This window comes from Centropristis striata, chromosome 19, assembly GCF_030273125.1.
Source record: "Centropristis striata isolate RG_2023a ecotype Rhode Island chromosome 19, C.striata_1.0, whole genome shotgun sequence".
Classification (NCBI taxonomy): Eukaryota; Metazoa; Chordata; class Actinopteri; order Perciformes; family Serranidae; genus Centropristis; species Centropristis striata.
Genome location: NC_081535.1, coordinates 13,028,207 through 13,053,049, shown reverse-complemented (window position 1 = coordinate 13,053,049; position 24,843 = coordinate 13,028,207). Strand labels below are relative to the sequence as shown.

The 24,843-nt window shown below is 37.0% G+C and overlaps 2 protein-coding genes across 2 annotated transcripts; one reads left to right on the top strand and one right to left on the bottom strand.

The window, feature by feature from the left end:
- Nucleotides 1-196: 196 nt before the first annotated feature.
- On the bottom strand, nt 197-6,474 carry LOC131992124 (prosaposin). Its single transcript, XM_059357572.1, has 10 exons — nt 6,351-6,474; nt 6,177-6,235; nt 4,560-4,634; nt 1,944-2,069; nt 1,680-1,793; nt 1,505-1,585; nt 1,154-1,337; nt 913-971; nt 767-826; nt 197-681 (listed from the first exon to the last, which is right to left on the bottom strand). Exons 1-9 carry the CDS (start codon nt 6,400-6,402, stop codon nt 776-778), a joined length of 801 nt encoding a protein of 266 aa, XP_059213555.1. The 5' UTR covers nt 6,403-6,474; the 3' UTR covers nt 197-681; nt 767-775.
- Nucleotides 2,810-23,563, top strand: mpx (myeloid-specific peroxidase). The gene is made up of 18 exons (XM_059357570.1): nt 2,810-2,854; nt 3,978-4,021; nt 4,121-4,176; nt 15,861-15,972; nt 16,118-16,186; nt 16,268-16,355; nt 16,977-17,152; nt 17,300-17,432; nt 18,020-18,146; nt 18,232-18,438; nt 18,530-18,893; nt 19,358-19,518; nt 20,063-20,321; nt 20,403-20,573; nt 20,667-20,904; nt 21,011-21,219; nt 21,624-21,701; nt 22,596-23,563. The coding sequence occupies exons 5-18, from the start codon at nt 16,120-16,122 to the stop codon at nt 23,021-23,023; spliced, it is 2,706 nt and encodes a 901-aa protein (XP_059213553.1). The 5' UTR covers nt 2,810-2,854; nt 3,978-4,021; nt 4,121-4,176; nt 15,861-15,972; nt 16,118-16,119; the 3' UTR covers nt 23,024-23,563.
- Nucleotides 23,564-24,843: the final 1,280 nt, after the last annotated feature.

Here is a 24,843-nt window from a genome sequence, read left to right as displayed (position 1 = left end):
ATGACCTTAAAATTGCAAATTCTAAAGTTCAGGTGCACAATCTAGAGATCATTACCACTGAAGTTGGACTTTAAAGATCACTTTCAGATTTAGACATATGAAAAGAGAAACAAAGTAACAAAATACATAGTGCTGATGTGTGTGTTTGATACATTTCAATAAATCAATTTTTTTTAATGCTCATTTAATGCCAGAAGAGAATAAACTGATCTTTATTTACCAACATTTATTCAGATAATTCCCCTCATCTTTGTGTGAAAAATTACAAGAACAAACTAAAATGTGGATGAAGCCTTCACACTATATATAGAAAAGCGGTTAGTACAAAAATTAAAAGAAAAAAGCGTGATAACTTTTACTTTTATAATAATCATTCAACTTTCTGACCCTACAGCTGAGCGTTCATATTTGTTCAACATTCCTTTTACTCCTGAAGTTCAAATAATCCTTTTGTCCATGATATTTAGTCAAGCTAAGTCCTATTTTTTTTTCCATTCAGTTCAGAGCGTATGCACAATGTAAAATAAAAAATGCACTTGATATCAAATCACTATCTTAAAGAAATGCTATCAAACTGAAAGCCACAGGTGTCAAGCAGTTAGAGAAATATTTGCAGTTTGATGGTGAAAGATCTGGGTCGTCCACGGAGGCACCGGGGTCGACTCACGCTTTTGGTCCCGCCTTGAAAAGAGAAATATTGAGGTATTTCGTGTACTTTATATTGTAATTTTAAGTTCTCACCAAATAGTCATACAATTCTACCTACCTTAATGTTTTACAGTGTGTTGAGAGGCTTCCAGGCAAATTTCTGGCAGTAGAACACAGTCTGTAAAGAGTAGACAGGGCGTAGTGTGATCACTACTTAGGATTCAACAGATAAACAAGTTTGCAACTTGATAGTCTTTTACTTACTCCACATTTCAGCGCAGTTTGGAAGTCACTGCACCTGTAGGTTGCCAAAGTGCATGGGTCTGAGAATGGGGAACAAAACAAAATAAAACAGGTTAATTGAATGAAAATCTAACAAACCTTTTGTATTTTTAAGTAAACATTTTCTCACTTTCTCAGTGGAACAGAGCCATTATTAATGCAATCATTAGAGCGAGATGATGGCCTCGCCCTGCACACATTACTGCAGGAGAAGCAGACTGACCTACAACAGGAGCCTCCTGCCCTTTGCACATGTGGATGAGAGCGCAGATAGCCTGAGGGGTGGCGTAGCCCAGGATTGCATCCAGCACCGTCTTGCTGAAAGTGCTTACGACAACCTCACACTGATCTCGGTAGGAATGTGGCAAAATGTGACAGATCTCCCCCAGCAGCTTGATCACAGCTTCCTGAAGATGTAACAGAGAGGAATCTGCAGCATGTCGCCTAAAAGTGGTTGGGGCTGTCTCGGGGCATTTAGGTGTTTCCTTACATGTTTGTTTGTGTGGGTGTGGAGGACAAAGAAGTATTGTTTCTTTTCATGTGCACATGTGCTCATTACATGAACGTGACTCACCTCAGTCCTATCTTTAGGCATCAAGTCCTCCAAAGTCTTGATGAGAAAAATGCAGAAGGAGCAGTGTGGGTTGTCCTGCACCTGATTGACACAAACAACAGAGGTAGTAAAGCACAAAGAGCCTTTCCACAAATGTTTTTTTTTTTTTTTTTTAAATGAGTCCCTCTTTACTGACATTTCCACTTGTCACAGCCACCTGCAGGGCCTCCTTGACAAAGTAGTGGAGCATCTTCTCCTGCTTGTCACAGGAGCCACAGAGTCCAAGGATATGGCAGATCTGGTCTGGTTTCTACAGAAAGAGATTTGTCGATTAGACCTCTCTGTGGCATCAGAAACACATCGACAGACAGCAAGACTAAAGAAAAGAATATGACTGTTTAATTCCTGATATTATTCCAGGAAAGTCAACCCTGATGATTTAATTCAGCATGCAACTTACTACAACACCAGTAATGAAGCTGATGGCCATTGGAAGCATCTTCTCCACCTCATCTTTGCAGAGTTTGGCAGTGCCAGGTCCAGGCAGGTGGTCGCAAATTTGTTCGATGCCATCCATGATCTTTCTCTGAAATTAAGTATAAATTAATATATACGGTGGTGTGTAGTGTTTAAAACTGGCCCTTGGCACAATGGGCCTATTATGGATGAGTTGGTGTCTTAACCATTATAGAAATGTAAATCCAATCATTGATTTTTTTAAAGACATGCAACCAAAATCAAAGGCCAGAAGATTGAGTGATCAGTTTCAGTGATTCACACTAATGTGTTTTAGTGTTTGATAAGTCCTTTACTAAGTCACCGCTCTCATTTTCTTAAATCTCATGCTTTGGAGCTATTAATGTGCATGCAAAAGTTGCAAAACAAGAAACAATCAATCAGATAGTGGGCAAGCTTTGCATGTCATCATTGATCAGGTGCAATGCAAAACCAGTTGCAGTATGCCCACTCAAAATCACCCATAAAGGAAATTTTAGCTTTTACCTTTGAGGCTTCCTAAAGCAACAGATAAAACAAACATATTAATTGACATAAATAGTTAAATGTGATGTATGTTAAATATTTCAAAACGTGTATTGATTATTATTCTTTAAAAAAAAAAAAAAACTATTTTATTTTATGGACTTGAACTGGATTTTCCATGACCGTGAAGCTGTCACTAGTCCCCGCCCCCTCACTTATCAGCCAATCACGTGCCTCCGAATAGACTCATCAACGGCTAGTTAGCTGTTAATTCACGTTAGCTCAAAAGAAACAAGAAGTGAGAAAAGGAAAAATCTCTGTTTCTGGTTTTCACAGAGTAATATCTTTCTCCGAGGAACTGAAATCTAACTGAAATGCGGGCTTCTTCCGGTAATACCAGCTTTCACTCTCATAAAACTAAGTTAAAGCTAGACAGCGGGCTAGCTAGCTAGCATTTGTAGCCTGTCATGCTAGTTTAGATAACGTTTTAGTGTCTTTAGAGCAGGGTTCTCAAACTCAAATTACCTGGGGGCCGCTGGAGCCAGTATTAAAATAACCAAAAAAAGACACAAAATTAAAAAAGAGACACAAAATGACAGAAAAAACTAAATTACTTAAAAAGACACAAAATGACCCCAAAAAAGACACAAAATGACCAAAAAAGACAAAATGACAAAACAAAAGCACAAAATTATTGAAAAAAGACAAAATTACAAAAAAAAAAAAGACCTTCCACACACAACACGGTGCCATTCATATAAAACTCACGTTAAACTTTCATATCAAGGTTTTGGGCCACGAAATATCTTCAGGAGGGCCGCAATTGGCCTGCGGGCTAGCTGGCTTAATTGTAGCCGTTCCATTTTCATTCCATAAAGTGGGAATCGGAGGTATTTCTTTGTCATACATGATAATAAATCAAACAGCTTTGGATTTTTGGGCTTTTCAGTCAGTCAGTCAGACTAAATACAAAATTGAAAACGTGACCTTGAGCTTTGGGAAACTACACAGGACATTTTTCACTATGTTTTGCTATTTTATTGATAAAATGAATAATTGATAAAATAATGAAAAAGATTAATTGATAATGACAGTAATTGTACCTCCTTACAACCTTGCTACAATGTAGGAAAAAACAATTTCATCATAATGGGTTAAGTTTTGATAATTCATCAAACTATAAGTAAGTTATTTGTTCATGTGATTATATACGTAAATAGTGGTGCTTGTGGTAATTTCAGTTTTATTTTGTTTGTTTGGTGACACTTATAGCAAAATGACATTTTACAAACAAAACTGTAGACCTCCCTGGGGCTATGCCTTTTTTACAGCAAGGTCTCAATTACTTTAAGACTTTTAAATGTAATTTTTACATTTTTTATCCATACTTGGTTACAGGCTTTGAGTTGCACACTTTTCATTGTTGCATCTTTATACTCTTCCTTGGGAAGCGCATTAGTATGTAATTGATAACATTGGCAAATAATTGGTATATATTTTTTTGTATTCACAGCTACTCAATCCCAACCCACGGTTTCTGTCAAAATAGAGCTCAAGGTGAGCGGTGAAATGTCTTTCTATAATGATGTGTGACTTAAAATAGTTAATAAGAATTATCGAAATGAACCAATTTACGACTTCTCTCTTTGGTCTTAGATGGGCCTCACCACAGACTGGACTAAGCTCAGGCGAAAGAGGATCTTTGAGGGCAGGTGAGAAACAGGAACCCCCTTGAAATTTCATTTCAACTTTCGTTAAATATAGAAAATAGGAAGTGGCTTGGCACCAAAAAGGGAAGGATAGCTTTACTTTTTTTGTGTGTACTTAAATCTTACTGTATGCTTGACTGATTATGAATGTTTTGCTTCAATCAATTTGAAGAATGTGCTTCAACTGATAAAAGAACACGTGGGAAGTGTTTTTTATTTTTTTATTTAATGAAAACTATTGAACCAAAAATTTTATCAAGCACTTGAGATAGCAAAGTGTGTATTTTAATCTTGAGTAATGAATATGGGCATATCAATAATAATATCAGTGAGCAAATATTCATTCTCTGGAATGTGTGTGCTGATTAGTCGACTATTGTACTCACCTGGAGGTCTGTGTTGGATAACAGGTCGTCAAGGAGTTCAAATATTTGGGTGCAGTCCTGGCAGACATCCCCATTCTGAATATAAAGTTAAAACTCATGTTATGAAAATAAAAAAAGGCCTTAAACTGATTTAATCTCTTAGACACATACCAGGTGCCTCATTCTAAGTTGTTGCATCCATGAGATACATTTGTGAATGGTGTTTCTTGTTATATTTAACTTTTATTGTATTAGGAAAAAACTGCTAAATTAGTCCCACGAGATTAAAAATTGAAATGTTAGAAACACATATGAAAGTTTATACTTCTTCTAGAAGTGGAAGTGCAAAAGGGTGGAGAGACTTCCTGATTTTGAAGAAATGCAAATCTTAGTGAGTCTATTTCTATACTTCTGTCACATTGCTTTTGATATAAATTTGTACAGGTTCAGTAAACTGCAGGGTTTATCTTTAAAGAATTACAAGTACTATATAGTCCTGTAGTGCAACTATTATGCTTCCAAAATAGCAGTGGTGGAAAAAACTATATACATTTACTGTACTATATATATATACTGTACTGTACTACTATTTACATTTTGTATTTAAGTAGAATTTTGCGTAAACTTATTTTCTATTTTGTTTTACAGATATAAAAACTTGTTACTTTATAGATTGACATACTATCCGTTTATAAAATACAATATATTTTATTAAACCAGCAGTTTCCAAACGTTTTTGTTATTACCACATACAATGTGGTAATATATATATAATATAACAGTCTCTCTTAGGGACTCTTTTGAGTCTGTTTGTTTCAGATGTCTATGAGTTATTTCACCAAAATATTCACCACTCTGAACAGCTAACATGGTTAAATTACTATGTTATATTAAATGTAGTGAAAACTAGCTCAACCTCCACCAGCTGCAACAGGAACATACTTTTTATATATTCATGCATTTGTATTAAAAGTCCAAAAATGTTCTAAAAAGTGATATCACTCTACGGGGAAAACCAGGTGCTTTTACTTTGACACTTTAGTATATATAAGTATCACTATGATGCTGTATAGATACTTTTTTTTTTAAAGTAAAGCTTCTGATCACTTCCTCCATCACTGCAAAATAGGGTGTGTTATAGCATACATTTGTACCACACTATGGCTGTCCCGCTACCAGATTTTCACAACACAATTATCGTTGTGAAAAAATTATAACGGTGATATCTATAGAATAAATTCATTTTTTAGTTTGCTATGTGTTTTTTAATCTATTTTTGGCAAATTAATTACAGTCAAAATTCAAGTATAGGGAGGAGGAGACTGTAGAAAATAATATAGGTACAAAATAAGAAACAGAAATTATCAAAGGATTGCTGGATTATTTACACAATACTATCATATGTGTGTTACTATAATGCTATCAGTATTTAATTACCAATAGTAGAAAATGTTTTCATGAACCAAATCTAGGAATTCATGGGAGATCTTGGATTTATTTCTGTAAATACATGTATATTTTTCTTGAAATTATAATTGTTATGTGATGTGTTTTAACACATCAGTAGCTTTAACAGACAGATCATATTATAAACCTGCACACCATGATCAATATGTGTGTAAAAAATCATAAACTTACTGCTCTCAGGGCTTCAGGAACATTTTGCAAACCATCGACATTAAAAGCTGAAGTAAGAGCTGCAGAGGGAAAATATTAATTATTAATAATCCTGTTGTGATATGTCCCAACACATGAGGGGTTTTAATATTTGCGGCATTATTCAGCAAATTAGTACAGTAATTATAGTCTCACCACAGCTTTCAAGACAAGCGAAGAGAAGCAATGCAGTCCTGAGCAAGGCCATGGTCCGTGACTTTCAGGCTTTTAGTTGAATGTCTTCCCTCCTGAGGTCTGTATAGGGAACTGTGACTGCAGCTTATATTAGTCAGGGCCCACCTGCCATCTATAGCCCCCACCAACCAGATTTTAAGGGGGGTAGGCAATCTCATGTTCATGTGATAAGAGAAGTTTTAAGCATAGCGGAACTGTTTTTTCCTCTGTCCCTCAATAAGCTAATATTAGATAGTAAGTTAATAAGTTTCACATTCAGTTCCTTACGCCTGATACGAAAACTTGACATTGTTTATTTCATAGACTCAGATGTGCTTACAGACACACTGAAATTATAGTATAAAGTTAGTAAAAATGTTAAAAGTCTTAGCAAAGTCATACATTTTTAAAGAGGTAGAGATGTCATTAGCAGTACAAGAAAATCTGAGTCGAGACCCTGGTGGTGGTGAAGGGATGAAGAGTAGATTTGGATGGATTTGATGCTGAGTGGGGCTTCTGAGGATGGAGGGAACCCTGGGTGCTGGATGTGATGGGAACTGGAGGTAAATGAGGAGGATCGCATCGATTTCACACTGAAAAGACATCTGAGAGAGCAGCAGAGAAGAGAGCAGATGAGAAGTTTGAGTGATAGAGAGAGAGAGAGAAGGAGAGAGAGAGAGAGAGAGAGAGAGAGAGAGAGTGACAGAGAGAGAGAGAGAGAGAGAGAGAGACGCTGAAAGAAACTTAAGCTTTTACACCTGCAGTTTGGTTTACTCTGGCTTTGAATACTAACATACATTTTTCAAATGCAATTGGTGCTATGGTGAAAAAGGCCTTATCGCCCCGACCCTGTTGTGGTGGAAAACAGCAGCACAGCAACTCATTATCTCTCCCAGTACTATTCAAAATATAACTAAGTATGTGCAGCATTGGCAATTTACTTTATGGTTGTTTGTCCATTCGTCTGTCTGTCTTATTTTTTAAAACATGATATCTTAGGAATGCCCTAAAGGAATTCCTTCAAATTTGGCATTTGGCCTTACAAAATACTTTTTTTAAACTAAAGAATTAATACGCTAATTATGAAAAAATTGCACACAAATGTTTAATAGGATATAATTAATGAAGAAAGTGATAACGTAGTATATCCAAAAGGGCAAAGGTCAACTTCACTGTGACATCATAATATTCTGCACTTTTCTGGACATAACTCAACACCATAACTCAGGAACAGAAGCGCAGATTGTGACCTTAGCTGATGTTAGAACAACAACAAATTGGTGTGCAAGTCACTCACACTATGGTGGGCGAAAGTGAAACTACGGAACTGAAAGACAGGTTCCCAGTGAGCGACAACAGCAACTGTGTGTATAATTAGCTGTGCATAAAATGAGGGTGGTGTGTCAGTATTGCTGTTGAAGTTTATGTGAATGTTAACACTTCTAACACGCTAACGCACATTCAACTGTATCACCTAACGATGCAAAAACAAACCGGCTCCAACCCTTCTGCCTTTAAGAAGCCTTTAGACGGAGCCATTAAGTAATTTGTTAAATGGTCCTTTTTTGTTGAAATCTCAGTTTTGGTCTGAGAAGAGAGATGTAGTGGAAATTCTGTGAAAAAATAGATTCGTAAGAGAAAAGAGTGGGTTTTAATTTTTATACTTGCAAGTGAACTCAGTTACCATTAACAGTGATTTGTTAAGTGAGTTGTTATTTATTACAGAGAGTTACTCATTTGTTTTCAAACAAATGAGTAACATGAATCATTGTATGATCTCCTCTAAGAAAGCACTGCAGTATTTCATTAGTTGTACTAGTTGTTCTATCTGCCCATATCCTGATGCACCCTGAATGTTTCTACAACCTGACACTTTTTATCCCCTACCAAAGGTCATTGCACGTTAGATTTTTACTGATTATCTTAGACTCGGCCCTTTTAGTATTTTAGTGCTAGTTTCTGAACCTTTAACGTATTTACCTTCCAGCTCAACAAAGACAGGTTCAATGGATTTTTTAAAAAAAAGTTTCCTGAAACAGTCCTGACAGAAGTCACAGGTACATAGGCCCAACCTCCCCCCACAGAGAAGACTAAAATATGTTCTATTGACTTTGACTGCCAGTGTCACAAGAGGAAAACCTGACAGCCTGAAAAAAAGAGGCTATTTAGCCACTGACCTCCATACCATCTTTATTGATGGCCATATTGCTCTGGCGACTCCTAGTGGTAGCTTAAAATAAGACATTGTGACAGAGAGCAATGCATGTACAGGTGCATCTCAATAAGTTAGAATATCATAGAAAAGTTTATTTATGTCAGCAATTCAATTCAAAAAGTGGAAATAACACATTATAAAGATCCATTACACACAGAATGAAACATTTCATGTCTTAATTTAACGAATTTCTTCTAATTATAATGATTATGGCTTACATTTAATGAAGACCTAAAAATCAGTGTATCAAAAAAATTTGAATATTACAAAAGACTATTTTTAAAAAGTATGTTTAATATAGAAATGTTGGCCTCTGAAAAGGATGTCCAACTATATGCACTCAATACTTGGTCGGGGCTATTTGACTTGAACTATTGGTAATGGACTTTTCCATGATATTCTAATTTATTGAGATGCACCTGTATAGTAACTACATATGTGTCTCATATCTGACAGTGAGATAAACGGGCAGAAAGCCTCACATAGAGTGCACCAATTCTTACTACAATTTGTCTACAAACCAAAAACATTTGCTTTTTGAATACTTTTAAAGTTGGTATAAGCAAATAATGTTGAAAGGGAACTTTAACATATTTAAGTGATGGCAGAACCTGTCCGCCTGTCTGTTGTTCACTGCACCACTTTAGTCTGGACTGAAATATATCCACCACTTTTCAATGGATTGCAATGAAATGTTATACAGACATTCACATTTCCCAGAGAATGACTCATACATACTTTGGTGATTGGTGACACCAGGAATGTAAAAGCTTCAGTTATCCAGTAATTAGCGTAAAATCTACTAAATTAATTAGCCGATTTTTTGTAAAGTCTTGGTACCCACATGATGTACCCTTATGACTTTGGTGATCCCCTGACTTAGTGCTGCCATGAAGTTATTTGTGATTTTAAGTGAAATGTCTCCACAGCTTTTGAAATAATTCCCATTGTGATCCCTTAACTTTTCATCTGAAGCGACCATTAGGTCCTAATTAATTTTATTTCTGCAATAGTTTGGTTTATGCCCACATGAATGTACACAGTTCTGCTTCTTTTAATGAACACAATGCAAGCACAGATCTTAGCAAACACTTTAAATAGAACAGCTGAGTTGCAATTTGACTCATGAATAGCTACATAAAGAATATGAATAATGTTATCAGTGAGCAAATAGTAATTCTCTGGAAAGTTGAGTGGACTTTTATACTCACGTGCACGTCTGCATTGGAAAGTAGGTCAGCAAGTTCAAATATTCTTTTTAGTCCTGGAAGACGTCCCGAGTCTAAGAATTCATATAATCGATATAAATCAACACATTTAACTAATTTCATCACTTATACACATCAGGTGGCTCATTTGAAGCTGTTGTATGCATGTGATACATTGGTGAACGATACGCTTTTATAAGAAAATATGTTTCATGTTCTTACTCATGAAACATATTATCTCTCTCATCGAGTTATTGGCACATTTCACAAAATCACTGATAATGTAAAGTAGCTCCTGATGATGTCCTCTGCAGCCTATGTTAAAGCTTTTATTATCTTACCTATGTTATGATGCAGTCTAGTATTATTGCTATTATTGCTTATATACATTTTTTTTTTCTTATGGGGTAAAATTTCACAACCATTACCATAATTGAAACTCTAGCTGCAAACCAAATGCCAGCCTTGTCTGGTTAGTCTTGTTCCACTTGAATTCTCTGTCATGTTGTGTTCTTGAAAGCTTTCCGTTGCTTGGTGAATGTGTTCACACTCAGCATTGTCTATCCACAAAAATAAAGATCACAAAGCAAAGTCACGCGATGGAGGTCCATAAACTTCCTTCTTCTAACAATCAGTTTCAGATAATTGTACCAGCTTGGCTTCCTGGTCCAACTCCAAGGACATTCATTTGTTCTCTTGACACTCTATACTCTAGTTGGTTACTTAACTTTAGTTGAAACATGAAAACATACAAGTAGAGCTGAAACAATTAGTCAGTGGTTTGACTGCCTTGATAATTTGAAGATTATTTATGTAGTTGTTAAGTCATTTTAAATGCAAAAACACATCTACGTATATAGTATTTTATAGTATATGATTCACAAGGGATATTTTTCTGTACATTTTCCTGAATATACTGGCATACTTTCACTTACATTTTCAATGCAGGACTTTTACCGTTACAACATTGTTTTATAGTTTTGTATTATTCTTTTTTCTTATGTAAAGGATATGAATACCTTCTCAAGCTCTGGTAACAACTCTTCTCTCTCTGGCGCCACCCTAAACCTTTCTTGTTCACATGGTAAAGTCTGAGAATAACAAAGTTGCCTGAAATGGTCGCATGCTGATCATAGTGAATATAGTAAACAATTGTTTTTAATGTTGTGAATTTATACAACTGAACTGCCTTAAACACAGATAATGCTGAAAAGGACTTTTAGCTTCATATTGTCACAATGTCCACTGCATATTGTGTCAATCAGACAGTCAAACACGGTTTCAGTAGTTAACATATCACTTCTTGATATATAACCCAGATTCCCAAAAAGTTGGAACATGTACAAACATAACATAACATAAACATACACACTGAATACGGAATACTGTTTTTGTTTACATTTTACATAACATCCCAGCTGGGTTGAAAACTACATGTGATATGTTTTGTCGTGTATTGTTGCTTGTATTAGTTGTTGCCCTAGTGCCCTGGATTAACTGTGTACTGACAATAAGCCTTATTGGTGCTTATCTTTATGACCAGTAGTTTATGGTTGGGCAAGTGTGTCATTACAGTAATTCAAATCTCTGCAGCAGATAAGTGTGCCTGACTGGAATAATGTACTATATTAACCATCTTGAAATTAAAAATATTTTTTTATTGTTACCAAGGTTATTATAGTTAACGAAAATCGTTTTTGTCTTGTCAACTTTTTTTCATACATAATCCAGTGTTTCTATTTCTCCACCGCTGAGTGTGTGTATTCCTGCTTTGTGGGCTTCCGGGAGAAGTGCGAGGGAACTTACTGTAATGACATCATGTTGGCTGTAAAAAGCAATTTCTCAGCTTTCAGAAAACATTTGAATTTTCCCGATAGCACAGACCGTTAAGTTATTATGGTAAACGTGTTGCCGGTGCAACACTCTGTAAACTTTGGATGTTGTGCTTTCACTGTGTGCAAGTGAAAGTCTTGAATTCAACCATGATATTACAAATCACATTTTTTTTGCAGCGGCAGCGCACCGCCGCAGAATACATGTAGGGAAACACTGCATAATCCTTTTTGGTTGATATGAAATGTATTTATTTAGATCCAACTAAACAGCTGCTGGTTAGTGAAAATGCAGGAACACATGGTAAATATGTTGAGACTGGGAACTGTAAGAATTAATAGCCTTATTGGGGCTAAGATGGATAAACCAAAGGAAATAAAGGCAAAATTTATTATGACCTCTTTGAATCTCGCACCCCACACATAGCCCATTACAAAAAACTAACACTAACACTACAACTAAGAACAACTAAACTAAAACTAAGCATTTTCAAAAAATAAAAAACTTGCAAACTCACTTTAAAAACTCACTCTAAAACTAAAACCAAAACTATTATAACCTTGATTGTTCCTATGTTGTTTATTTTAGCACTTTCACAACATAAGATTGCCCTTCCTGTTGAGCATGTAGTTACGAAAGCAGCCTATAACACACTCTAAGGGGAAGTAAAGACAAAAGATGCTGAAGGACACTGATGATCAAAGCTGTAGCATTGTTTTATTGTGCTGTTGAGTGATCCAAGTACCTAGCGTCACAATGGTTGTCTGGGAATAATAGTGGGCGGGATTCCATGACAACATTGCAGCATTTTTTCTGCTTGTAATTTCTACATTACAGCGGACAACCAAACTTTAAAAATTAGAGCTTTGAATAAATGCTGTATCTTTCTATCTTAAAATGCATTTATTTACCCGCATCATCTAAACATATTTCTGAGATTTGACCACACTCTTAACTTAAAAATTTAAAAAACATGAAAAGGTGACCTCACCAAAACCATTCGTAAAGAATGTTTTAGTTGCTCAGTCAGTAGAGAAATAAAAAATGGAGGCCATGAGTAATAAAGTATTTCCCATAATTCAAGGTATGTGTATCATGGCTTAAGTATAGTCTATTATTTTTAAAAATGAAAAACATATGTCAAAATAACAAAAGGCACAGAAGGATTGCATTAACACAAAAATAAGAAATGTCAAACACAACCCATGCAACAAAATCTGGTAAGATGAAATGTTAATAATTCATACTTGAAAACTGACTGTGTATTATGTGCAAAGCTGTGCACATGCACTCTCAGTGGGTTATCCACGGAGATCATTAGACGCTGAAATAAATAGGTTAGTTAAATATGTACTCAAATATTGAATCTATATTTACACTACAGAAAATGCTTTGCTTTTATCTATCAAGTACATTTCAGACACGTGAGCTGTCTTAATGATAAATTCAGAGGACTTGAAACATTTCAGTCACATGGATAAAGATAACGACGGAAACAAAAAATCTGCACTGTGTGTAACAATCATGACCTTTATAGAAAATGGTTAATTCATGAAGTATTTTATAGATGCTGTATATGCAGCATGTCTCCAGATTAGGCCTATTCCTCTCTCAACTGAATTTGTCTTTGTGTGGGGGAAAAAAGGAAATACACATGAAAAAAACACAATGTGACCTTGTGTGTTCCTCAAACTGGCTTTTTGTTTAGCAAGACACTACAAAGCTAAACTAACACAGCTGTCAACCTTAAGTATAAATTATACCTCAAGTATACAACATTGAGTGCTGTATTTTTTTATGGCTTATGGACTAAATATTTCTTTTATTCTTTGGCAAATTTACCAGGTGGTGTGAAGGATGATAAACCTGTTTAACAGAGTTAACAAGAGTTGCCAATTGTAAGAACAAGTATGTATTCTTACAGTTAAACAGAAACACGTGAAGACCGTTGCAAGCTGATGCTCATATTTTCTAACCTCAATTATTTTGTCAGTGCTTGCGGGGAGGTGAGCTCAGACAGGATGTCTGAAGCTGCATATTGTTCTGCCTTTTTTTTTTAATGTCAAGTTAATCTTTTGTCCATGGATGTTTGCTGCAGAAATGATGTTGTTTAGTATTACTATTTCATATTGTGTGTTCATAAAGCTCTCAGTTTTGTACATGGATGGACACATAAGCTAATGCACCTCTTCTTCTTTTAAACTTATATGGAGTTCCATAAAATTGGGTTTGGCTTCACTTATTTAAACACTTTTGAATGGCAATCTTATCAGTTATATGATGTGGGAAACTTTCCTGCATGTTGGAATCTCCTTTTAGCGTAATTCGTCTGGGGAAAGACGCCTTGAACCTATTGTCTCCAGTACCTGGAACACTGCTTCCTTATTATGTTCACAGCAAAGGTGAGGTTTGTATTATACAGCTTTGTATACAAGGTTATTGTTAACAGTAAATGGCATAAATGACTCATGCATTGGACAATTCTGCTTCCTTGACCTTGGGGAATAACATTTATCACTAACAGAACTATGAGTCATTGTTAAAGCCCTGCTCACTAAAAAAGTAACTAAGGATTATATTTAATGAATTTCTTGTTCCTCTGACTGCAGAATCATTGTTTGATTGTAAAGCAGAATTTCCCAACCCCACCCTCCTGTCAAATACATAAGAAACTAACTTACCAACCCCCTGGAGGAAGGTTTCTTGCTAAACCCTGAGGTTGACTAATAATTTCAAGAGGGAACTATTTGATTAGTGCAACCCTCCCGTGGATGTTGCAAACACAGCAATGTGCTGAACGAAAAGTGACCTGAGCAGACCAACTGATATTTGCACTGAAATAGATGAGAAAAAGCAGTTTATATGAAGAATATTCTTCATCTTCATTTCACATTTTTTTCACCAACAGTCATGGAAAAAATTATTAGATCACCCTTGTTTTTTTTCAATTTCTTTTCATTTGAATGCCTGGTAAAACTAAAGGTACATTTGTTTGGACAAATTTAAACGTATTGATAATGATATTGGTTATTATCAAGAAAACCATGGAAAATGTCTAGATATCAGCTCTTAAATTAAACTCTTATGAGCTATTTTTGTTGTTATCATTATATTTGTCCAAACAAATGAACCTTTAGTTGTACTAGGCAATAACATGAACAAGGAATTGAAGAAAACAATGGTGTAATATATTTTTCCATGACATTAAAGTAAGAAATAAACCCACTAAGTTTAAATCACTTGTACTCACTTCACGTTCAATATGTGTTTTGGACTCAATTAGTACGTTACATAATGGTATCTGAGCATGTTATTCATTTATCAGTGACATTTCAGTGACATTTCGCGGCAGATTAACTTTTCTCAAACCTCTCTTCCTTGTACTGTTATCAGTGGCAATTTTGCGTGACCACTGTGAAAAATCCTTTGTATTTACAGCAGCCACCGGTCTCCACACCCAAACACAAACATACAGCCTCAATGGGAACTTATATTTAACCGTATATCCGTCTTTTCTTTTCCTCATTGCACAGCCACGTCGTCACGACCTATTACTAATTTACCAGTGATGTTCTGTGACCAACACCTGGAAGTTTATACAGCACAGGCGCGAACCTGTTTGAACTCCAAACCTCAGCCTGCCAAAAGATTCATTCATTTCATTTGGAGGCTGAAGATTGATATTTTTTTAATCTAAGTTTGCACTACTGATTTGATCTTAATCGTGAGTAACATGAGAAAATTTCTTCCTCTTTTCAAAAACTTTCTCAAGATTATCAGTTTCTGTGTGGTAACAGTGTATGGCAACATCAGTAAACAAGTGGGGGAAAAAAAGAAATACACCAGAAAAATGTCCAAACCCTGTCTCGACTGTCTGCTATGCTCCAATAAATATTTTAAAACAGAAAAATGTGGCAAAAAGCTATTTCTCAAGTGAGAAAAGACTGGATCCTGATTTGACAAATAATATAATAAGAAAAGACAGTTTGATTGACAAAAGTATTTTAAAAATGCTCCTTAAACAACATATTTATTTAAATTATAATATGAATAACAAAGATATTTATTAATTTAGCTTAATACAGACTACAACCACTTCCACCTATGTAACTATTTTATCATGAGAGCCCTATCAGCTGGCAAGAAACAATAACTGATTAGACTGAAGGATTTCCTTCAGCACAGAGGGAAGGAAGAAGGAAGTGATCTTTACTGACAGCAGCTTCACCTGAACAGCCGTGGGGGGCGAGGCCTCTGGGATTCACACTGAATATAAAGAAGGTGACAACACTGCAGGCTCCACATCTGCAGCAACACCTGAAATCTTCAGCTGTAGCTTCAAAGACAGGTAACAAGATTTTTTTTTTAATAGTTTGGATGCTAAGATATATATATATATATATTGTGCAGTAGAAATATTTTTTGTGCATGCATTTTGAATATTTCAAGTAATGTAATTTTTATACTGACTTTTTATTTATTTATTTTTTTAGAGATGCTTTTCTCTGCTGCCTTTCTTGTACTGGGCATCTGCCTGGTTCCTGCTCACTCTAAACCAGCAGGTAGGCTAGATCCTTCACTCATATTGAAATAATTTTGTCATAGTTCGTAAACTGTTTGTTAAGCATAGTGTTTCTTTGCAGGAGAACATTTTGGCAGTCCTCTCCTTCAAACGTGTTTTGAGGATGCAAAGAAACTTGTGGATGATGCGTACAAGTACTCCAGAGAAGAGTAAGTTCATCTTGCAATTATAATAGTAACTTTATTTATTTAGCACTTTTCAAAAACAAGTTACAAAGTGCTTTACAAAGACATAAATGACCAAATGCGTACTCGATGAAAGTAGAATTGATAGAATAATGATTGCAAACATGGTATGAATTTTTAAAACACAGTTAAAACAAGTAAAGTAAAACAGAAGAGTAACCGATTAAAGAGGGAAAAAAATCCTTATTGACTTACTAACCTTAATTAATCATTAAAATGTTCAAATTTATTCTAGTTAAACATTCAGGTTACCAGTGTAGAGATGCTAAAATATTTGTGAACTGTTCTATTGTTTTTTTGTTAGTAAACTGCAGCATTTTGAACTAGTTGAAGTCTGGAGAGGTAGTTTTGAGTAAGAAACTAATTCAGCAGGTTAAAGTAGCCTCTGCGATCTTATGGGTTTTTTCATCTCACAGAGTAAAATAGAATTTAAAAAAATAAATAAATCAGCATAAATGTAAACTAAAAAAACCATATCTTTTGCATTCAAGCCATTCATAAAAGTAACGGTAATCTTAAGAAAGTTAAAGAAAAATACCACAATTTGGCCTTCATTGTTCAACACTGTGACTTTTCCTCCTCCAGGAGTCTGAGACGAGTCCGCAAGGACTTGGTGCGTCCTCACGACATTCTTCGCTTCATGAAGCAGCCTCGTGCTGACACGCGCTCAGCTGTGAGATCTGCAGACTACATGGCACAAACCCTCCGTCTGCTGCATGACAGGGCTCCTCATGTGCACAAACGCTCACTCAATGCAACAGGTCAGACATGTAGCACCTGAACTAAGACAAACACACAGAACTCACATTATTTTTCTGACTTTTCCTGGTTTTGTTTGAGGTTTACTGTTTCGTTTCGACATGCACACGCAATATCAATCCTTGAAATATGTCTTCTTCTCTTTTCAGATTTGCTCTCTGATGAAGATCTGCGCAAGCTCGCTGAAATAACTGGATGTGCTGCTCGAGTTGCACTTCCATCATGCCGCACCACACCAAACCTCAGCAAATATCGCACAGCCACCAGTGTCTGCAACAACTTGTAAGAGAACAATTTTTAAGAAGCATTTTTTGTATTATGACTTCTGTAACACCATCTTAGACACACGTAGATAAACTTTTACATGCAATTATGTTTTAAAAATAAAATAAAACTTTTTATTTAAGTCCTTTTCTCAAACAATTTCAACCATTTGTGTCCAAAGACGACACTGGCTCTGATTGGTCTTCAAATCTGGTACAGACAAATTTTGGGCAAGTATCTAACAGTAGAAGTTTGACATTTTTAAATTGCATGGTCAAAGTTTTTTTATTTTAAAGATTTTTAATTTATTTTTTTTAATTTTGGAACACACATTTTAATATTACGAAATGTCTCATTATCAACTTTTGTGACCTTTTTTTAAAACCTTTTTTTCAGAATGACAGTTTCCAACATATAGTTAGAAACAAAGCAATTGTATGGTTTCCCTCCATAAGCAGTCTGTGTTGAATTAATGGAAACTTGTGGAAACATGCTTGTGTAATAAACCTAAACATGTTGGGCCATACGCAGCAGAACATGTGTACACTTCCTCTGGGTTTCTCAAGCAGCGTTTCCAAACATGGGCATCCCCTTTTTGCTTTTAGACAGAACCCTCGCCTTGGAGCCTCCAACACCCCCTTTACCCGCTGGCTACCTGCCCAATATGACGATGGCATCTCCCAACCAACAGGCTGGAACAACCGAACAATCAACAGCTTCTTTCTGCCATTGGTACGACCTAAAATCCTAGTCGCTCACTTTGGCTAATATACGTACCTGCTGATTTCAAATGAAAACACTTCTCCTCCACTCTCAGGTGCGACAGGTGTCCAACAACATCCTTAGTACAACAGACGCAGGCGTGGTCAACGACACAGAGTTTACTCACATGGTGACCTTGTTTGGCCAGTGGAATGACCACGATCTCACATTCACGCCCTTCTCCCCCAGCATCCGTTCCTTCAGCAACGGGCTCAACTGTGACGAGAGCTGCGAGAAATCTGAGCCATGCATCCCCATCCCGGTCAGTGTGAAATCTCACACCCTAACATTTGGATGTTGTTTTCAATAAAAGATTATCTCTGTAACTTTTGGTCTCCCTTTGCTACAAACAGATTCCTCCCGGCGATCCCCGCCTGCCCACCGGCCCTGAAAGCTGCATCCCTGCTTTCAGATCCGCCCCTGCTTGCGGGACAGGATTCTCGGCCTACAATTTTGGCGGAGTGCCCAACAAGAGAGAGCAAATCAACGCGCTGACGGCCTTCCTGGATCTCGGCCAGGTGTATGGATCTGAGGAGAAGCTTGCCTTGGATCTACGCGATCTCACGAATGATGGCGGTCTGCTGCGTGTGAATAAAAACTTTACAGACAATGGCCGTGAACTGCTGCCCTTCCATCCTCTCCAGGCCAAAATGTGTGAAACTCGCAGACGTACCACCAACGACACGAATGCCAAAGAGGTGCCATGTTTCATTGCAGGTTAGTCATTTTGCAACTTGACTGTAATTAATAATTTTATAAATAGTTAAATTATTCATTTATTAAAGCTTAAATGATCAGTAATAAGCCATGAGAGTAGTAATGTGAATTTTGGGTTGCCAGGTTGTGAAAAACTGTCTGTTTGTCTTATGTTGTTAATACAGATTCATGTTTTTGTTGCTATATACTCAGACCTGCAGTTATACATGTTAGTAAACAACAATACTACAACTATACTTGGAGCAATGCTTTCAATCAAAGTACGAAAATTAAAATGATATGATTAAACTAATTAAAAAGAGAAAGCAAGTTCCAGAGGACATTTAGCAACTCAAATGTTCTTGTTAATGCCATGTTAATTTGTGTGCATTAGTCAACAATTCATGAATTATCGGTTAATTAAGCCATTATTCAAAACTCAATCTCCTGATCAACTATTTCATGTGTTAATTTCTGTCTGTTAGGTGACAGCCGTGTGGACGAGAACATTGCTCTGACGTCCATTCACACACTGTTTATGCGTGAGCATAACCGCCTGGCTCGTGAACTGAAGAGACTAAACCCACAGTGGGACAGTGAGACACTCTACCAAGAGGCCCGCAAGATCCAGGGTGCTTACACACAGGTAGGTTAATATATTATGAAAAAAAGAAAGGTTAGGACGTTATAGAACAAATAAATAAAACATAATCCAATCATTCGCTAATGCTTTGTGGCAAATGTTGAATTGAAAATTGACTATCTTTTAAGTTTCAACTGATAAACTTTTTGTAAATATACACTGAATTCTAAATTTGGTGCATTCTCTTTTTATTCACACACAGCTTCTCAACTTTTTTGGAATTATAGTTTAGAGTTTAGTGTATCATTTAAAACTGTATTTCGCATGTACTTTTAAAAAGTATACTTCAAAATAGAGATCATTACATTCACCATAAATCTACTAAAATTAAATCAACTAATTCAGCAATTCTTAATGTTTTTTTGTAGTGTCGTTATTAAAAGTGTACATAAATTTACTTTTAATAAGTATACTAAGTTGCCAAAAACATATAGTGGTAACTTAGTGTACTTGAGTGTATTTTACTAAACTTACAAAAAGTGCACTTTATTATAAGTTCATTTTTTATTTTCATTTTTTTCTCAACATAAATCTCTGTCTCTCTCAGGTGTTTGTGTTCAGGGACTATCTGCCTCACATAGTTGGTCCCGACGCAATGCGTAGGCAGCTCGGCCGTTACCCCGGCTACAATGCCAACGTTGACCCCAGAATCGCCAACGTCTTTGCCACAGCAGCTTACCGCTTTGCCCACTTGGCCATCCAGCCAGTCTTATCCCGTCTGGATGATAACTACAGGGAGAACCCTCGGTTCCCCAGTGTCCCCTTGTTCAAGGCCTTCTTTGCCCCCTGGAGGATCGTCTTTGAGGGTGAGCTCTACAGAGAAAAGTGTTGTAACACATCAGTCACTCTGTCTCGAGCAGTCACACTAATTTTTTTTGTCTCTACAGGTGGCATTGACCCTCTGCTCCGTGGTTTAATCGGTCGCCCAGCTAAACTGAACACTCAAGATCACATGCTGGTGGATGCTCTGAGGGAGAGGTTGTTCCAGTTTGTGATGCATCTGGCTTTGGACCTGGGCTCTCTCAACATGGAGAGGGGACGTGACCACGGCTTGCCTGGTACATCCCTTACTCTGATATTCAACCTGTTCTAATGTTTCCTTCTTAATTGTTCTCATCCACTCCTTGCTTACTTGGTGTTTGCTCCTCTAGGATACAACGCCTGGCGTGGGTTCTGTGGCCTGTCTCAGCCCAAGAACCGGGCAGAGCTTGCTCAGGTCCTGAACAACAACGACCTGGCCGGCAGGCTGCTCCGGCTCTACGGTACGCCTGATAACATTGACATCTGGATGGGAGGCGTGGCAGAGCCGTTCGTGCAAGGCGGCCGTGTGGGGCCTCTGTTCGCCTGCCTCATTGCATCACAGTTCCAGAGGATCCGCCAGGGTGACAGGTCAGCATATGTCTGGATATATAAAGTGATAATCGCACAATCACAAAAATAAATGTGTTTCAAACACAGTCTCTGTTCATACTAATCTCCTCTTTGAAATAATCAGGCTGTGGTATGAGAACCCGGGCGTCTTCAACCGAGCCCAGAGAAGCGCTTTGTCCACTGTATCCTTATCCAAGATCATCTGTGACAACACCGGTATTACGTCCGTCCCCTCTGAACCCTTCCACGTCCTCTCACGCCGTAATCGGCTCGTCCGCTGCGCCAACCTCCGACGCCTGAACCTGTCAGCCTGGAGGGAGCGCCCCTGCACAGGTAAACAGGACTGGACTAAACTTTATGGGCACAGGGAGGGAAGACTCTAAGCTTTGAATTCACAATCATTTGTCACCTGCTGTATTTTTCATTCTGTCTTTAACCTGGTGTTTATTTCTTCTCTAATGGCTTGTGTGAAAATCAGTCTTCATATGTGGTGTTTGATCTTGCAGGTTTGGGCTGTAGAGAAGCCAGTGAAGAAGAGGTTGGTTTAAGTACTAACAAGTGAAAGTCCTATTTTAAGAACACAATGACGTAAACCATGCAACACCTATGCTTATCTTTTTAACATCTCGGTGAAGGTGTTTCTCACTTTATTCAGGGTTTACTGATACTAGCACATTTTCAAAAATTCCCTAATTTATGAGGATAAAGTTTAACTTCTACGTCTTCTTGATATATAGATTGCGAACAACCTGGATTACCAGGACCCGCAGGACCCCCTGGACCCCCTGGACCTCCAGGGCCTCATGGACAACGAGGTAATCTGTTCAGTTATTGTATGCACTGTCTATTTGCCCTTTTGTATATTATATATAGTGCTGAAAGCCACACTGCACAATTTTAATATTTATTAAGATCAAAGCAAAACATACAGAGATTTTACTCTCGATATTAAGCAAACAAGCTCTAATGAATAAAGAATATAAATAAACATAAACATGAATCATGGATAAATCTTTGAATACAGCTTTCTGACCATGTTATTATCATGTCCCAGGTATTTTTATTGTCAACCTATAGAAAATAACAAATAAATAAAAAAGGAATTACGAAAACAAACAATGAATTATGTTTTAAGATATGGTCACATGTTTGGTATGAAAAATAATCTTCAAAATAACTAGTGACTATGTACAGGAGTACGATGGAGTACAATATTTGATCCAGTATGTAGTAGAGTTGCATGATAACAAATATATATCTTGATAATGATACTACTTGCGATAACTAGACAGATACTAAAGGGTTCTCTGTTCTGCCTTTTTGCTGCATACAGTGTACTGCTTGTTGAATTAAAACATTACAGGATTTTTGTCTTTTTGACAAATTGAACTGAACACAAAGCACCAATAAAAAAGGAATGATAATTACATTTACTAATTTAGTTCAGTTTTTACTGATAGTGAAGTAAGTAAAAAGATGCCTGAGTGCAATATATTCTCCAGCCATTGTAGAAAAAAGAAAGTACCAGTATCTCAGACGTGTAATTAAGTGAATATGCTAAGTAACTTTCCACTTCTGGATCATTTATGAAATAGCAGCTCAGAGTATCTGTCAATGCTGATTCAAAGCTGAAAATGAAGGTATTTCCAAGCCTACAGTGTGCTGTGTGTTTTTACAGCATTTTGAAGTAATCTATACTTCCTCTGCAGGTCCCGTAGGCCCTCCTGGACTGCCAGCACTCAACACCAATGCTACACAGCCACAGTCTGCCTTCTCTGTCCGCCTCGGCGAATACAACCCATCATCAGAGAATATAATTCGCTTTCGTCAGGTCGTTTACAACCAACAGCACCACTACAGCACAACCACAGGCCAGTTTACATGCGCCATCCCTGGTGTCTATCAGTTCAGCTTTCTTGTCACGTCCTTCATCAGTGCAGGAAACGTGGACCTGATATGTAACAACGTGGTGGTGCTGCGCAGTTTCAAGGTTTATCAGGGAGGTCACCACTTGGCATCAGGGGACACGGTGGTCCAGCTGGCGTTGGGAGACAGAGTGTGGCTGGAGGCTACCGATGGGAGCACCGGCCTGAGCACCAAAAGTTACTTCTCAGGCCACCTGCTCTTTGTTGTGTGACGCAATGATACTCCAGACTGAACGGCCACCGTTTGATAAACCTGCGTTCTGCTTTCATTACTTAGCCTCTTTGCGCTGATCTTCACTTTACATTAATCGCAATATCAATAATTATTTTTTTTGTATCTTGAGCCGATGGACCTGACTGGAGCACACCATACAACTATGCACATTTTATATTTCTCTGAAAAATGAACAAATATTCGATAGTTTTAGCAGGCAGCCTACAGAACATGAAACTGATTGCAGCAAATATCTTGAACTCTGTTACAGCATGCAGTCTATTAGACAAAAAAATTAGCCGATTTTGATGGTGGGTTTTTCTAGTATTACTATGAATGTTTTATGCACTGATGAAATTTAAGCATGCCTTAAAAATGTTGTGTGTTGTGCTTTCTCTGTGAGGCTTGTTTCACCATAACTTTATCTATTGTATTTTCCATTCAATAAAGAAACTGAGCCACAGCAAACCTGGTGTACATCTGTCTTACTTCATGGACATCTTATGTGAATCACAAAAAAAAGATGACCTAATATATAATTTAAACTGTGTTTATTTAACATCTGAAGGCAGAGTGAAAGCACAGGACAAACCTACAGCACATTGTGGCATAAGCTCCATTTGTGCTTGAGTACATTGAAATGCAGAATATATTTTCTCTAAAGCTTTAACATTAAACATTAAACTTATCAAAACAGCTCAGATTGTTTAGTTTTAATATTAACTCTGCAGTCTAAATGGAACATCAAATGTCAAAGTGCAATCAGCATTTAAATGCACGGTTTGCCTCCTGTAGATGGAGCCATCGTTCTTTTTTAAACAAACGAAATGTTTGATTCATGCAGTGACATAACTGTTTCTAACAACTCTGCTTTGAAAACACTGCATCTGAAAAATACTTCCATCAAAGTCAGAGTTTATTAAGTTAATTCTTAAGCAACCTTCTATCTTACTTAACCATGTTTTAAGTCAATTTGACAAAAGACAATTTGTGAAAAATATAAACTTGTTTTCTCAGTCTTTTTTCATGTTGCTCGGTGATAAGCCAGCCTACATCTTCAAAATATCAAGTTATTTGAAATGATCACTGCTCCATGGATACTGCTACACCTCTATCCTTACTAGGAGGTCACTGTGATAGAAACCTGTCAATCTGAAGATAGCTACACCCTAAAGCAGGGGTAGGCAACCTGTGGCTCTGGAGCCACATGAATAGAATTATGTCGATTATATACAGTGTTATATATTTTTTAAACATTTTAATCAACTAAAATGTGCATCACAGCTGATGAAAGTCTGTGGCCCAGTGCCTTAACCTTTACATTTTTTAACTTCAAGTCTAATTTTGAGTTTCTTTGGCTAGGCTAGCTTTCGATATCTCTTCGGTGTCCAGCCTACCATTTGCACAGGGGTCCTGGCTGCATTCTGACTAAAAAATATTAATAAATGCTCATTAAAAACAATTAATTATTTTGGTAGGCTAATTTAGACTAAGAGTAGGCTGCCTTCTCCATTGTAGGGGTCAAAAAGAGTTTTGCAGCTCCACTCTGACATTTTTTCTTTCTTTTGACCAACAATGGCTTGTTTGTCAGTCTCTCTTCAGCCATATCTGCATATTACTCCGATTTAATTCATTCTAATTAACATAGGTCCAAAACTCTCTTCCCTCTCCTCACGAATATTACAAAACCCCCCGACTCTCTTCCCCTCCATATGCAATCTGCAACTCACTCATGACCTTTTTCATCTCCAAAATCACTGATATAAGGGATGTCCCGATCTGATCGCGATTGCAAACTGTGAGGTATGTAAACTGGGA

Coding starts and splice junctions, on each gene's coding strand:
- LOC131992124 (XM_059357572.1), bottom strand. CDS start 6,402: ATGGCCTTGCTCAGGACTGCATTGCTTCTCTTCGCTTGTCTTGAAAGC. Junction 2,070..4,559: donor TATCCAACACAGACCTCCAG/GTGAGTACAATA, acceptor ACTTAATTTCAG/AGAAAGATCATGGATGGCAT. Junction 1,338..1,504: donor TGCCTAAAGATAGGACTGAG/GTGAGTCACGTT, acceptor TTACATCTTCAG/GAAGCTGTGATCAAGCTGCT.
- mpx (XM_059357570.1), top strand. CDS start 16,120: ATGCTTTTCTCTGCTGCCTTTCTTGTACTGGGCATCTGCCTGGTTCCT. Junction 16,187..16,267: donor TGCTCACTCTAAACCAGCAG/GTAGGCTAGATC, acceptor GTTTCTTTGCAG/GAGAACATTTTGGCAGTCCT. Junction 18,439..18,529: donor AGCCATGCATCCCCATCCCG/GTCAGTGTGAAA, acceptor TGCTACAAACAG/ATTCCTCCCGGCGATCCCCG.